The sequence below is a fragment of the Colias eurytheme genome, chromosome 25 (genome assembly GCF_061535395.1).
Source record: "Colias eurytheme isolate Ceu_HAF_F1 chromosome 25, ilColEury1 Martin Lab GWU primary, whole genome shotgun sequence".
NCBI classification, from domain to species: domain Eukaryota; kingdom Metazoa; phylum Arthropoda; class Insecta; order Lepidoptera; family Pieridae; genus Colias; species Colias eurytheme.
Window position 1 is genome coordinate 6000215 of NC_143004.1, and position 14923 is coordinate 6015137.

At 33.1% G+C, this 14923-nt stretch overlaps 1 protein-coding gene across 2 annotated transcripts; it reads right to left on the bottom strand.

The window, feature by feature from the left end:
* Positions 1-399: 399 nt before the first annotated feature.
* Positions 400-14842, bottom strand: LOC149897682 (stromal membrane-associated protein 2). Of its 2 annotated transcripts, XM_090116106.1 has the most exons (7): positions 14633-14842; positions 13166-13296; positions 11081-11259; positions 10110-10305; positions 9743-9928; positions 8226-8746; positions 7645-7711 (listed from the first exon to the last, which is right to left on the bottom strand). In XM_090116106.1, exons 1-7 carry the CDS (start codon positions 14748-14750, stop codon positions 7672-7674), a joined length of 1371 nt encoding a protein of 456 aa, XP_089972232.1. In that variant the 5' UTR covers positions 14751-14842; the 3' UTR covers positions 7645-7671. The 2 variants fall into 2 exon arrangements, with proteins under 2 accessions (XP_089972231.1, XP_089972232.1); XM_090116105.1 differs by lacking the exons at positions 7645-7711; positions 8226-8746; positions 9743-9928; positions 10110-10305 and adding exons at positions 400-4218; positions 4473-4578.
* Between the last annotated feature and the right edge of the window lie 81 nt (positions 14843-14923).

The following is a 14923-nucleotide window of genomic DNA, read 5'->3' on the forward strand; positions in this document are numbered from 1 at the left end:
GAAACAAATCGTCGTTTTTCCACTGTCTGCTACGGATTTGTGCGAATTTTAAAATCCACATGAGCTAAAGATGGACAGGTTGGTAATCTTAATTGACTCATACTTAAAGAACTAGTAATACGCAGCCTATAGAATTATAATTTCTGAGCTATGTAAGGTCCATGCTGACCAATAATGTGTACTCAGGCCAATAATATGTGTACTCAGAAAAATCACTACTTTATTATTTTTTATTGCGAGGCTGATTGATAATTTAATGATAAATCCTGTTTTAGTTTATGTCAATCTATTATTTACGGCATTATTGCACTATTTTCGGCACATTATTGCACTCTTAACTGGGGCTGGATCTATATAACATAGTGAATACTTACTCATAATCTTTAAATAAAAACAAAATTGTGAGGACATTAGGTATATATTTATTTATAAACGAAAAATAATGTTTGCACATATGCAAATCATGCCAATATGACTGATTGCTTTCTTACTCAATCATTTTAATATTTATACAAAGAATCATAATGGAATGAGTTATTTTCGAATTTATAGCAATAATCTTTATTCATCAGTCACACATCAATATCTATTTATGTTTGAAAAAACAAAATAGAAGACAGGAAATATTTGTTACTTATTTAATTTTGAATAACATATTTGTTTGTTACATAAAAGGACTGGATAACATTGAGGCTTTCTAGACATCATGTAAACAATTGCCAATTTCAATTAAAATTATTTAAGCAATAGGGATCTCATTTATGCGGTCTACAGACTAGAGGTCCTTCTCCTATTATGATTTTATCAAGTCCAGGATCAAATAGCACATACAATTATATAAAAAATACAATCATACTATGTATATCTGAGAACATGTGAAAGATCTTTACATTCTTCATTCATAACTCAATCAATGTACAATAAAATGAAATTAGAAAGGCAAGGCATATTATGAAACAGAGGTGCAAGTGAGATAGTGTGTAGATTTTTTAATCATAAATAATACAGTATCGCTTCATGCAATGGATTTTCTTAAAACATGTGTTAATATTTTATAGTTTCTAATAAAATTAAATGCAAAAATATTAATAAGTACGTAAGAGGAATAAGTTTCCAATTGTATTAGTAATATTGTGAATAAATGAAAAAAATGTTTTGCAATATCGAATTTTATAGTAAAGAAATAATGTATAATGATATTAGTCCGGGATACATCGCCCATTTTTGCAAGTGATTACTATCAAGCTAATTTTTCGTGAGTAGCTTTATTTTGATGAGATGCCCAATAATTTCATGTACGAAACTCTCGATTGTGGTAGCTTACAGAGGTAACAAGGATAAAAATTTTTGATTTGACGGTTCTCAAATATTTATTACGCAATTTGTAGGACAATATGTCTGTTGAATTATATAAGTATTAAATAAGTGAAAATAAAAAAATCAGCTGGTTAGTAATCATTTATGATGACTTCGTTATCGATACACATTGGAAAGGGGGACTCTTTAATCAAACCATAGATTTTGTAGGACAAATATTTTTTCGAATAATTTAGATAATTATCTTGAGATTGAACAAAAAAAAACAATCAGTTAGTAATAAATATTTGAGAACCATCAAATCAAAATATTTTATCCTTGTTTCCTCTGGTAGCTACCACAATCGAGAGTTTTGTGCATGAAATTATTGGGCATCTCATCAAAATAAAGCTACTCACGAAAAATTAGCTTGATAGTAATCACTTGCAAAAATGGGCGATGTATCCCGGACTATATAAGACACTGAACCATCCCACTGAATTTATAAATAATAATAACGACTTATTAGCAACAATATTGACATTAAAATTAAAAATGCATTCACGTAAGCTATATAATTTACTCATTACATAATTTTAAGTATGTTATTTGCACCACAATAAGAAAATAATAATAAATCAGTGCTTGACAAATCACTATTACAACTATACAAAACATATGTAAACACCACGCGGAAATAAGAATGTGTAAATAATGATTTTTAAATAAATGTGCTTTAAAAAAATAAATTTTCTACTTAAAAATACAATTTCAAAATAGCTACAAAGTATAGTCAAAGCATCACACTAGCCTTCAGTACACTAAAACAAGATACATAAGCATTATGCATCTTGCTCACACCAGACATTCTGGTATTTTCGTTTCTCTTTAACGCACTTGAAGATTCAAAAATAGAACCACTTTTTTTTTCTCAAATATGGCAAAGAGTGAAGACTTTGCCAGTATAAAGATAACGATCTCATTATTTAGTGTACTACAATCATTCCTCTATAGTCTATACTTATAATGCTGTGAAATTTCAGTCACACACCACTTTCTGACTTATTTAACGCCAAATATTAAAATTCTATATAGATTTTTTTAAGTATCGAGAAGCATTGGAGCACATATTTAATTAAATATAATACTTTGAAATACATGCACATAAAAGAAAAAAAATAAATGATCATAGTGATGTTTTTTAGATATTCCAACTTTGACTAATGAAATTCATTACAAACTTACATTAATAATTTTATTATAGAACAAAAAAACGTATAAAGAAATTTCTTTAGCGTAATGTACGTAATCAGCATGTAATTAATCTATTCGGACATTAAATTAATGCTTTCCTAACAAAATAATACAGCATAAAGAAAAAATACAGCGAAACTTATTTGATATTCAAAGACACCGAAATCGTCGCCTTACTCCATGACGCGACCTTGAAATTTTACTCTCAACGCGCCTAAAGAAGTTTCACTTCAAAAATAACAAATAATGAAAACCTAATTGGCATACCAATAAAATAATATATATTTTATCCTCATTTCACTGTAAAATAATATGTATGTGACAAGAGGCAATTTTTAATAGATTTTGATGCACTGCCTGACTATGAAAGATTATTTCATTTCAGAGTTTACATTTTGTAAAGCATGTGATAAATATCAATAATTTATATAATAATCACATAATTAAGTGTGGTAGAAATTTTCTGCATAAAACATTTTCAAGTAAGTAGTTGTTTATTCTCTCTGTTCACAGATAATTTATTAGCACTCAAAATTGAAAATACAATATGTAATATCCAGTATGTATTCAAAGACACATTAGATTACATGAAAATCGCAACTAATTAACAGTCCGCGAACAAAATTCGCAAACTACCCTCATTTATATAGCAAATAAAAGTTAGTGCAAACTTGTAAAATAAACACGAAATTAAGTTATTTGCCAGACAGCGAACCTAGATCTCTATAGCTATTGTAAGGTGAAATTATTGTCAACGGTACAGACATGACGCCATAGACAACATCACACCACAAATAATAAACACTGCCACAATCTTGTCTATTGCCAAGTGGAATTGCTAGCTATATTGCTGTTGGGCGGGAACGCGTTTGGAAAACCTTGTCCTAGATTAAGATTGCCGAATTGTTGAGATAACTGTTGCGGTTGATTGAAGAACTGATTTAGAGGCGGGTTTGGTGGAAACACTTGTTGCATTTGCGGTATTTGTTGCGGTATCTGTTGTCCTATTTGTTGTGGTATTTGTTGCGGTATCTGTTGTCCTATTTGCTGTCCCATTTGCTGGGGAATTTGTTGTGGTATTTGTTGACCCATTTGCTGGGGTATTTGTTGACCCATTTGTTGGGGAATTTGTTGTGGTATTTGCTGACCCATTTGTTGAGAAATTTGTTGTGGATACTGCGCGTATTGCCCGCTTAGCGGTTGGAATTGATTCATTTGGTTCCCCTGCATACCGTTCGGCATTTGCATATTATTATACACGGGCGCTTGATACCCGAAGGGATATTGTTGCACAGGTTGCACCGGATTGAACTGGTTAACTAACGGTGTTTGACTATATAACGCTAATATGCTGTCCTTGGTCAATTTGCTCTTTTCTTTCTCCGTGGGCGCGGGTTGTTTAAAGAAATTTTCTTCCTCCGTTTTTAAATCGGGTTTCGTTTCTTGGCTCGCTTGCGGCGGTTTCTCTTGAGGCGCTGAAAAGAAACTTGAGAAGATATCGTCGTTGTTTGTTTGTTTCTGTTCTGGTTTGCTTGTGTCGAGGCCGAGGAGATCTGCTGAACCGTTTGAGGGTTTGCTTGCCTCTGCTTGTATGGTTGGTGTGCTGCGGCCTAGTTTCGGACTGACAGACGATTTTGGTTTAGGTATGCTGGGAATGACGTCCGATTTCTGAAAGGGCAGGATTAACTTTATTGAATTATAGACATTACAAATTACAATATTTTTGAGAGGATATGTTTGAATAAATGTTGTGTTAAAACATAAAATAAGATTAGTTTGAAATTCATTACTTCCATTTCACTCTAATTCGTTCTAGTAGTGAGATAGTTACTTTGGTTTCATTGTTACTTGCTTAGCATGTGGACATGAGTCTTTAAACATAGATAAATTATAAAAGGAAAATAAGTATGTACACTGCTTACATTATATTTTTTGTCGCTGCTAGGTGCTGGCAATGGTCCCAGAGTTGATGTTGCAGCTTTCTTTTTCCTCTTTTGCCTTTCTATTTCTTCATCTATTTCTTTATCCCTGTGAAAATATTAAAAATCGATTACTTACATATTTTATAACAAAATTAAACCACATTTTTACTATTTTGCTAAATTATGATTCATAATTTTTTTTTTGCATGTGTATTTAATCTATGTTTAGTTCATATAATGTCTTTTAACTTCATTACAAGGAATCTTAAATTTAGAAAATTTAGAAAAAAAAAGCTCTATGGCAGCATAATGAACAGTGGGGACGAATTTTAAAATAAATCACTTGGTGCCTAACGAAACGGGGGGATATAACACAGGCTAAAGACGAAAGCAGTTCTATGACCATGCACCTTTTCTTTAAAGTAAGATTACTATAATAATGTTAAATTAAGAAGGTTTGTTGACGCAACCAGCAAGTTGCCTAGAAAATGTATATCCTATTCTAAACACATTTCTTTTTGGCTTATCAAGACGGAATAGAATCAAAATAGAGTTTATATCATATTTATACAGGGTGTCACATATGTAGAGTATTGTAATCAATTAAACAAATAGTTTATCATTCTGCAAAATTATGAAATGAATGAAATTACGTCTCTGCAATTATTCCTAAAACCGTTTACTCACCTACCTGCAGCAGGGGCAATATTGGAATTGGACCCTAAAATGGCTCCTTAATTGTGATGTGTATAGACAGGGGCAATTTAGAGAACATCTGAAATTGCCCCGACCGCCGTGCATCCGAGAATGTTCCAATATTGCCCCTGAGGCAGGTACGTGAGTGAGGCTTTATTTGTGAGAAACAAAACATATTATATACAACAAGAATAATACTTATTATTGATAAAATAAAACACATCATTATAATCTCAAATCATTTATTTACACGTAATTTTACAATATTTTTTAATTCTATGTATTAATACTAGTCAGTACAATTAAAAAGTAGTAGAGAAAATAATGAAAACAAACATTGACACAAAATAAAACATAACTTAAATCCTTTTATATGGAATAACTATGAAAATACTAAAAATGTTTAGATTTTCGAAACAAAATAAAACTAATAACTCAAATTGTCATAATTCGTTTAAATATGAATCAATAATAAAATAACGAAAAAAAAATACGTGTGGCACTCGAGGACTGCCGCGGTAAAGCTATTGCATAGCATCGCATCGCTGTGCCGGTTGGAGTGGGGGGTGTTAAGGATTTTTCGTTACGGAATTTTTACATCCGGTCGCCGCGCTCAAGTCTGAGATAAAAGCTATGCAATAGCTTAAAAACACTGAAAATGTTTTGCTTATCTATAAACAACTTATCACAACTATTAACTATAAAACTAATATCATTATTTACATTAGCATTCCTATTCAACTATTTATCAATTAATTTGTGACTTATTATTATTATATTGTTTCCTTTCTATCTGGAAAGGAAAGAAGAACCATAATGATAACTAAAATTAAATGCTTTAAGAAGGACTGTTTCCTTTAATAAGTAACATAATGGCAGAATACTAAAATCCACCACCCAACACACCAAAGGGTCACCATACTAACAATATATTGCGTGTATTAGAAATATTATTGAGATTTAAATAGCTTTTTTTTTCTTCTTAATAGCATATTAAAAAAAATTCTTCCAAGCAACTGATTGCAATGAAGATACCGATACTTTTAAAAGTATTAAAAAACATTGTACACAATAAAAAACATAATATTATGGCGTGATGGCAAATTCTTGTGTTATATTGCACAATATTTGTAATAAAGCAAATAGCCCTATGCCAAAATTAAATGAAAAGGAAGTGAACCCAGGCACTCTAATATAGCTTAGTTTTGCTTGAGTGAGTGAGATGTCACACACAGAGGCGGCTCGCCCTAAGGAGCGCTGGTGCAGTGAACTCCCATAAATAATTATAATAAAATCATACTCCTTAATTTAATTATTAACATTAATTATTATCTACTATTTAAAATCAATCGTCATCTTTAAAACTACTGTTAATACCAATGAATATATCCATCATTCCATCATCCCATACACCTGTAAATACCTACTGTATTATGCAACGCGCGAAGCGGTGCGCTCACGATTGCGCTCCAATGAAAAAAGATTTAGTACATTTCCTAATACGAAATCCAATAGGAGTGAAAGAGAGGGTTTTGCCAGAGCCCTGCGCGTGAAACAAAAGATTTTCTATGGAAAAGTAGCAAAATTCGGAGCGCCGCACCCGCAAACGTTGCCGGTTCGTTTTTACCGCCCGGCAGGACAGCGATTGCGCGCGAGGTTGCCAGTTACCACTTCTATAATATAAACAAAACACTCGAGTCAACTTCAATGCACGCGCGCGATTCATGCAATTTTCTAATTAAAATTATAAAATACGTGTTGAAATAGCCTGTAGTTATCAGTATTACTTGTGAGTGTTAAAATGAACAATAATTATAATGTGGCGTTCATTAAAAAGTGTGTTAAAACGTTACAAATTCGGCTTGAATGTAAAGCTAATAAGGGACCGCCACGGCCTGAACTTGATCTTACGCAAAAATGTAAGTACGACAAAAACGAAAACATATACGCGTGTGTTTAAATCTGAACAATATGTGAAAACACCGTGGTTGTGTGTTTGTGATGAAAGCAACAAACTATTTTGTTTTCCGTGTCTTTTATTTAAAGCGGGCGCGGCCGGCGGAGGTGAGAGTGCTTGGACTGAAACGGGCGTTGACGACTTAGCTCATCTTTCAATCAAGATGAAAAAACATTCACAATCTCGGTACCATTTGTTGAATGAACTGCAATTGGCGTCTATCGGACGACAAGACATTCGTAAAGCACTAGATTCCGCGTAGGTACCGAAAGTCAATACGCGAGTTCAATGACCGTGTCGATGAAAACAGACATATTTTACGAAGGTTAATAGATTGTGTCGTATTTTGTGGTGCATTTCAAATTGCTTTATGGGGGCATGATGAGTCTTCGGAATCCCTGAATCCCGGAATCTATATAATATATATTTTTTTTAATAAATTGTACTGATTTACACCATGTATTTTCAGTATTTAATTTCAAGTGAACACCCATAAAATTTTGTCACGAGCCGCCTCTGGTCACACACCAACCATCTTGCTTTGAATTAATCAGGTCTGGGACCGCCATGTTGCATAGCCATGTAACTGTAAATAAAATAAGATAATTTTGAGCATTTTTTATGTTTATGTTAGTATTTTTTTGAAAGAATTTATTTACAAAAAAAGTTTTTTAGCTTTAAATATATAAAATAAACTTTTCGCCCCCGGCTTCGCAGAAGTAGCGAAGTCGAAGAAAATTCAAATCAGTATTAAACGTTTCAGCTTAACTTAACCTATCTCTAGACAAAAAAATCATATCATTTATTAGCTCTATTGCGATGTGAAAGAGAGACCAATAAACACAAATTTCACAATTAATCTTGAAAAAAAATGTATGCGTGTACTAGAGTACACACGTAAGAAGTGAAACTTCTTTATGACCTTAAAAATCGAGTATAGCGTAACACAAAAATGTCACGCGTACGGCGTAACGCAAAAATGTCACGCGTACGGCGTAACGCAAAAATGTTACACTAAATTTTTGTCCAACCCCGATAAAGAAGTTTCACTTCAAAAATTACTCTTTACTATGAGAGTAATAAATTACACAAAATATTACCTTTCTATCCGTCCAAGCGAGCTTCTAATATATCGCATCTGCCGACTCACATCCCCAATACTCCTACCAATAACTTCCAACGCCCTACTGCTTCTCAACGCCGCGCTTGCTCTAATTCTAGCCGATTGTACCAGAGCCCTTCTGGCCGATACCCTTGTCATTTCCCTATACCGTTTTGGTGAAGGTGTAGGTTCCGGCGAAGGTTCCGGCGAAGGTTCCGAAGGTTCCAAAGCCCTTCTGGCAGATGCTCTTGTCATTTCCCTATACCGTTTTGGTGAAGGTGTAGGTTCCGGCGAAGGTTCCGAAGGTTCGGGCGAAGTTGGCCTAGGTTCCAGTTTAGGAACTGATTGTAGTGCTGCTAAAAGATACGGGTCCGGTTCGATCGTTTGTACTGTCTCATATACCGGAGTACGTAAAGGTAATAGAGTCAATGTAGGGGTATTCCCTTGCTGTCTAGGGTGTATATGAATCGATACCGAAGATGAATCTTGCATACTGATCGTTGTTGTACTGTCCGAAGGCTGTGAACAAATAAATTTATTAAGAATCTTCTTATAGTATATAAAAATGAATCGCAAAATGTGTTGGTAAGCGCATAACTCGAGAACGGCTGAACCGATTTCGATAATTCTTTTTTTATTATATTCCTTGACTAGCGACCCGCCCCGGCTGCGCACGGGTGCAATGGTGGTCAGCCGGTACCGCCGCAAACGCTACGTCCCGCAATTTTTAAATCTGTAATATCTTCGAAAATATTCACTTAAATCATACGGTTTAGGGCCATATAGATCTATATTAAATGAACAATGTATTCAAGGTATTTAATTGGTTAAGGATTAATGCTGTATTCGTTAAAATCGCTTCGAAAATTAACCATTATTTGTCGTAAAAAGTAAATGACAAAAAAAAGTTATTGTGGGTTATCCATAAGAGATAGACATATACCATCGCGGACTTTTCTGTAGACCTTTTCAAAGTGTACAATACTTAGTACATTATTTTGATAAAACTCGTAGGGTTCAGCCTGCGTTTGCAATGTAAGCGGAAAAAATGTAATTTTTTACAACATCACATTAGAAACCTCAAAAATAACAGTACTTCTCCACTATTTAATGGATGTTATTATACATATAAACCTTCCTCTTGAATCACTCTATCTATTAAAAAAAACCGCATCAAAATCCGTTGCGTAGTTTCAAAGATAAGCGTACAAAGGGACATAAGGACAGGGAAAGCGACTTTGTTTTATACTATGTAGTGAAGTACGAGGATGGTTCTTATGTAGAGAAAACGTAAATATGTACCACGGGCGAAGCCGGGGCGGACCGCTAGTAGTAAGTATAATAAAGAGTGTGTGCCGAGCACACGTGTCAGAAGTGAAATTTCTTTCGAAAATAGAAAAATTGTCACCTTACTCCATGACGTGACGGTATTGAAATGACGCGACCTTGAAATTTTACTCTCAACGCGCCTAAAGAAGATTCACTTCAAAAATAATTAGTGATTAGTGTACTCACTTCTGGGTATGATTCCACTGGGACGTCTGTTGGCCCTTGCGTGTGATCTTCTGCCATTAGTTGGAGAAATTTTAAATCCCTTTCGCTCAAAGATGTGTCGTCCCCTATGTCGTCTCCAGTACGTGTTTGTGACGAGCGTACTACGGATACCCTCTTTTTTAATTTCGCCTTGTAGTCCACCCAGTACTAAAAATAAAACTGTTTTTAATGTTAACTGCCAAACATGTTTCATTTTATAAGCTTTTATAGTGAAAGAAATATTATAACATTCATTTCAATTGTGTTTTTCTCATTAAAGAATCCAACTAGCAACATTTCCATTTAAAAACGAATAAAATAACCAACTATGTAATGAAATCTGACTTACTTTAGACCACTCCCTCCAATCTTTCAGAGCTCCGTCGCCTTGTTCGTTCAACAGGTCTGCGACTTCTTTCCACTTTCGCGTCGCGTATTCCTTCGCTTGAAGGGACCTATTCATGGCGCAAGCTAAGTCTCTATGGGAGTCTAAATATTCCCATAGCAAGTCTAGCTGACGGCCAGATACGCGGCGACGTTTTACACTGTAATATACACACAGAAGCCACTTCAAATTCCGATCCCGTGGGACGTCTTACCAACTTCTGTGATGGTAATAGGTCCAGGGTTTGTTTATCGTAACACATATTTTATCACTCACTATTTTCCGACATTATGAAAAATCGTTTATTACGTTTTAAAAGTATATTTTTTTGTATAGGCAACTAAAAAACCGATAGTTTTAATATTTCACGGGGAAACATCAAACACGAATTTTACACGCCACCTCGTAAAAATATGTTTAATTTCGATGATTTTTTTAATTTTCAAGCAAAACAATTCATACAAGCAACTGATTCAGATTTAAAATACAACTATCGTTGGGTTATATAGAAATTATTAACCAACTTTAACAGTTATGCTTAGATACTGAACTCCGTGCTATGAAGCAAACTTATTGCACTTTGGGCGAAAGAGATGACACTTTATTTGGTGTATAAATAACTCATACTTTTTACATCTACGCCCAAACTATGATATCTTAAAGCGTAGTATTACAAATTACAGTGCTATATAGATCGTCTCCCGCCATCACCTTCGCACATTACCCCCCAGAGCATATTATAAAGCAGAAATAAAGCCAAGTAATTTTGATGTAATACTGAAATAAAACGTTCCTGAACTATGATGTTTTCAAAAGATCGTAATATGCCCCTTTTTCAACAATTAAAATAGTCTTCCTACTGTGATGGTTTTTTAAAAATGGTAGACCACCTGTTCAAAAATTAAAACAATTTTCGTATATATAAGAAAACTCACCAATTGACTTTCGGTAGTGGCGGTGGCACCCACTCCTTGGCGATGTACTTCTTCTGCTCATATTTGGCTCGTATGAACGCCTCTAGCGTGTTGTCGTTCTGCGGCCGACGGAACGAGTCTGGAAGATTTGCCTCATACACCGCGCGGGCGCGGGAATTGCCCATTTGTTGTAGCGATACCTGAAGTTTCAATGTTTCATTGTATTTGGACAAAAATAAATAGAAAATATTAAGTTGACTGACTGACATAATGATCTATCAACGCACTGCCCAAACCTCCAGCGGATCGGGCTGAAATTTGGCAAGCAGGTAGATGTTAGGACATAGGCAAACGCTCCGAAAGGATTTTAATTAATTCTACCACCAAGGGTATAAAATAGGGGACAAGTACCGAGAAAATTTATCTTTTCCAGAAGCTAGTAGAAATTAATATGGAAGAATTATATAGACGTGAAACATTCTTATAAATACAATCATATCATATGAATAAATATATTTTAATACTTGGTTGTAAGTTTGGATGGCTATTATTTTTTCCAATCACGTCAAAACTGATCGGATTTTAATGAAATTTGGTGCAGAGATAGGTTTATTTTCCAAGCGTGTGAAGCTTTCTCTAGATCACAAAAAAATAATAATTATAATAGTTTAAAAAAACTAAAAAACACGCTTTTAGTTAGGTTTTCTATAAAACGCGTGTTTTTTATTTTTTTTTTAACTATTATTTATTTTATCAAATTAGTGTATTGACATCGGTCCTAAATAAATCTACAAAGTTTGAACGAAATCTGGCCGTTTAAAGTGGGTCAAAATCCCGCCCAAAGAAGTCGGTTACAAACTTACAAACATACAGGTGAAGCTAATATAAAGCGTGTAAAAACTAACATTATGAAAGAAATTGGAAGCATTGCTTAGTTTTTCATAAGATGTTTCACACTCATGTTATTGTGTTAATATTCTTTAAAAACAAAGTATGAGGTATGAAATCATAACTTACAAAGTAGGGACGATAAAATAATAAGTTACACTATCTTGGATACCTTACAAAAGCCACACGGAGGTGTGACTAAGTCAAAAATCGAACTTTTAATCGAGCGTGACTAATGTCGCGTGGAACATTTAATATTCTATCTTGGTCATTCTGTAAATATTGTAAATTCGAAATTCTGAACTAAAATTGTATGTTTCTTCTAATAGAGCATGAAAGCAGATTTCACTTTAATAAGTCTGAATTTCACAATTAATTACTATCTGTGGTGCTATTAAATATCAACACGCGTATATTAGCTTCATCTGAATGTTAGTATGTAATCAACTCCTTTAGACTCGAATTTGACTAACTTTAAACAGACAGATTTGATTCAAATTTTGTATGCAGCATAGAGTTTAGTCTGGCGTCAATGGTACACTTGTGATTTAAAAAGTACCTTCCAAGGCAAAAAAGTTTCCGATACATATTAAAATTTGCAAAAAGATTACCTATAGTTTTTGCAATGGAATTGTTATTATAATTGCTTGTAGAATTACAACTTTCGGATCGGAATTTCATTCGTGAATTACTCTACAGGTCTCCGAGTCAATGAATTACTAATCGTAATTGATTACGATCATGAATCAGTCGATTACGCGTGCCGTGGCGAATTTACATGTTAAGTAGGCTATGGTGGCTTTTGTCACGCATTTCTTTCGTATTCTTTAGTATAAAATTTAGATATTTTATGCTATTTACTGAACAAAAGTTATTGCAATTTAATTTTAATATAAAAAAATACAGGCCGAACCTCCTCCTTGTTTTTGAAGTTGGTTAAATGCTATGTTTAATGTAGGAACAGTACCAGTAACAGTACATATGATTTTTTCATTTTCATTTATTCATTTACATTGACTATTGTTTATATTTATGGTATATTACAGTCAACACCTTAAGCACAATGCACAAACTTCATGATTTGTACAAATGTAACTATTTTTGACAGTCAAAAAAAGAAATTACTTACTAAAAAATCTATTTTTATCAATTCACTCAACTAAGTTTCTTACAAAACGAGCAACATAATTCATCGAACTATAATTCTTTCATACTCACAACTTGTTCAGGTGTCCACGAGTCCAGATTGACGCTCTTCACTTTGGAGATGTGAACACCGAGGTTCCGATGGATGCCCGCACATCTGATGCACAGGAATATGCCAAGGTTCCATGACGCCCATCGTGGTCCTATAAAATTTTAATGTTATTAGCAACTACTAATGTTATAAATGTGACAGTTTGTAAGAATGTATTATTCTCTCTTTTATATAAAATCAGCTAATCTGATCAGTATGAAATTAAGTCTGTAGTAACATAAAGGAAACTGCCAGTGAACTGTTTATCAAGAAGAAAACGGCATTGAAACAAATTTAAATTAATATTTACTCAAAAAATTATAAGTTAACAGTTTCTCTTATCTCTTTTCTTATATATAAATTTTCTTAAAAAATAAATACTACCCTTATCCCTGAGGAAAACCATTTATAAATAACTCTTTCCCTTTTCTATGGTTAAAAGCATTCATTTATATACTGCTTTCAGTAATTACAAACAATTGAGAAAATTTGAATACAAAAAAGTTACATAGTGTATGTACACAGCTATATTCACATTTTCAGTCAAAGTATTATATGCTCTTTTATCTTTACAATATTATAGATAATGGAAACATAATAACCCAAAGTAATTCAATATTGCTGACATCACACTTCTTATCTACAAATTTGTGAATGTATACAAACGACTTATTATAATTATTGAAAATTAGTGAAATATACTGTCTGATACATAATGATTGATTATAATAATGTATTACATGAGTTCAAGATTTTTGTGTATCTATTTTTTATGCAAATCAATTTTTTCACAAACATTTAATCACAATTTATTCAGATCTGTTCCAATTTTATTGAATAATTATTCTATTTATAAAAAAATACTGATTGGGTTGAATATAATTTTTAAATAAAATAGCTTATTATCAAATAACAGTTCATCAAGGTAAATTGAGAAAAAAAGTCAATGACTTAACTACTATTCAAATATTTAGTAACTTGAGTAGGTAGGTATCTGTTCAGTTTTTTCAATCAATTTAGCTAAGCAATAATTATTTAATTAAATATGATGTTATTTCGAATCTGGGTTACCACTATTTAACTAGTATAAATATCTAATTAACCTTTAATTATTGCAGTCATTAATAAGTTTAATTATTGCCACAAATCAATGAATGAAATTTGCTTTTCTACATCATCTTACAAGGCCAAGAGATAGCACATTTATTCATAAATTAAGACTCATATACGAAACAATAATTCTCATTCAAAATGATGACTAAATGCTGCTGGAATACCTAAAAGTTCATGGACCTTATAAGCATAACGTAATAAATGTGCTATAATCTAAATAGGTTTTAATATGACCTCTTTGCATACAAAGAAACTGTGTCTTAATCTCGTAGAACCACTTGAAACCCTGAGAGTTTAACGTATAAAAATGAAATAAAAAAAAGAGATTTGCTCACCCTTCGCGTCGCAATCAACACAATATTTGTTATCCTCATCTTTTAGCATTTGCAATAGAATGTTCTGACATCGATCCTGGATTTGTTTGGCTCGATCTTTTTCACTTTTCGAAGTCATTTTATTAGTAAAGCTATTCAATAGAAGAAAAAGGGTGGCCTAGGAATTCTGCTTATTTGTGAAGACAAGACAAGAAGCCATAGCCCATAACGCAAAAGTGACAGCTAGTCAATTTAGAGAGATAGTGATGTGGTAACAAATTGGATGTTAGTCATAGTCATAGACTAATATTC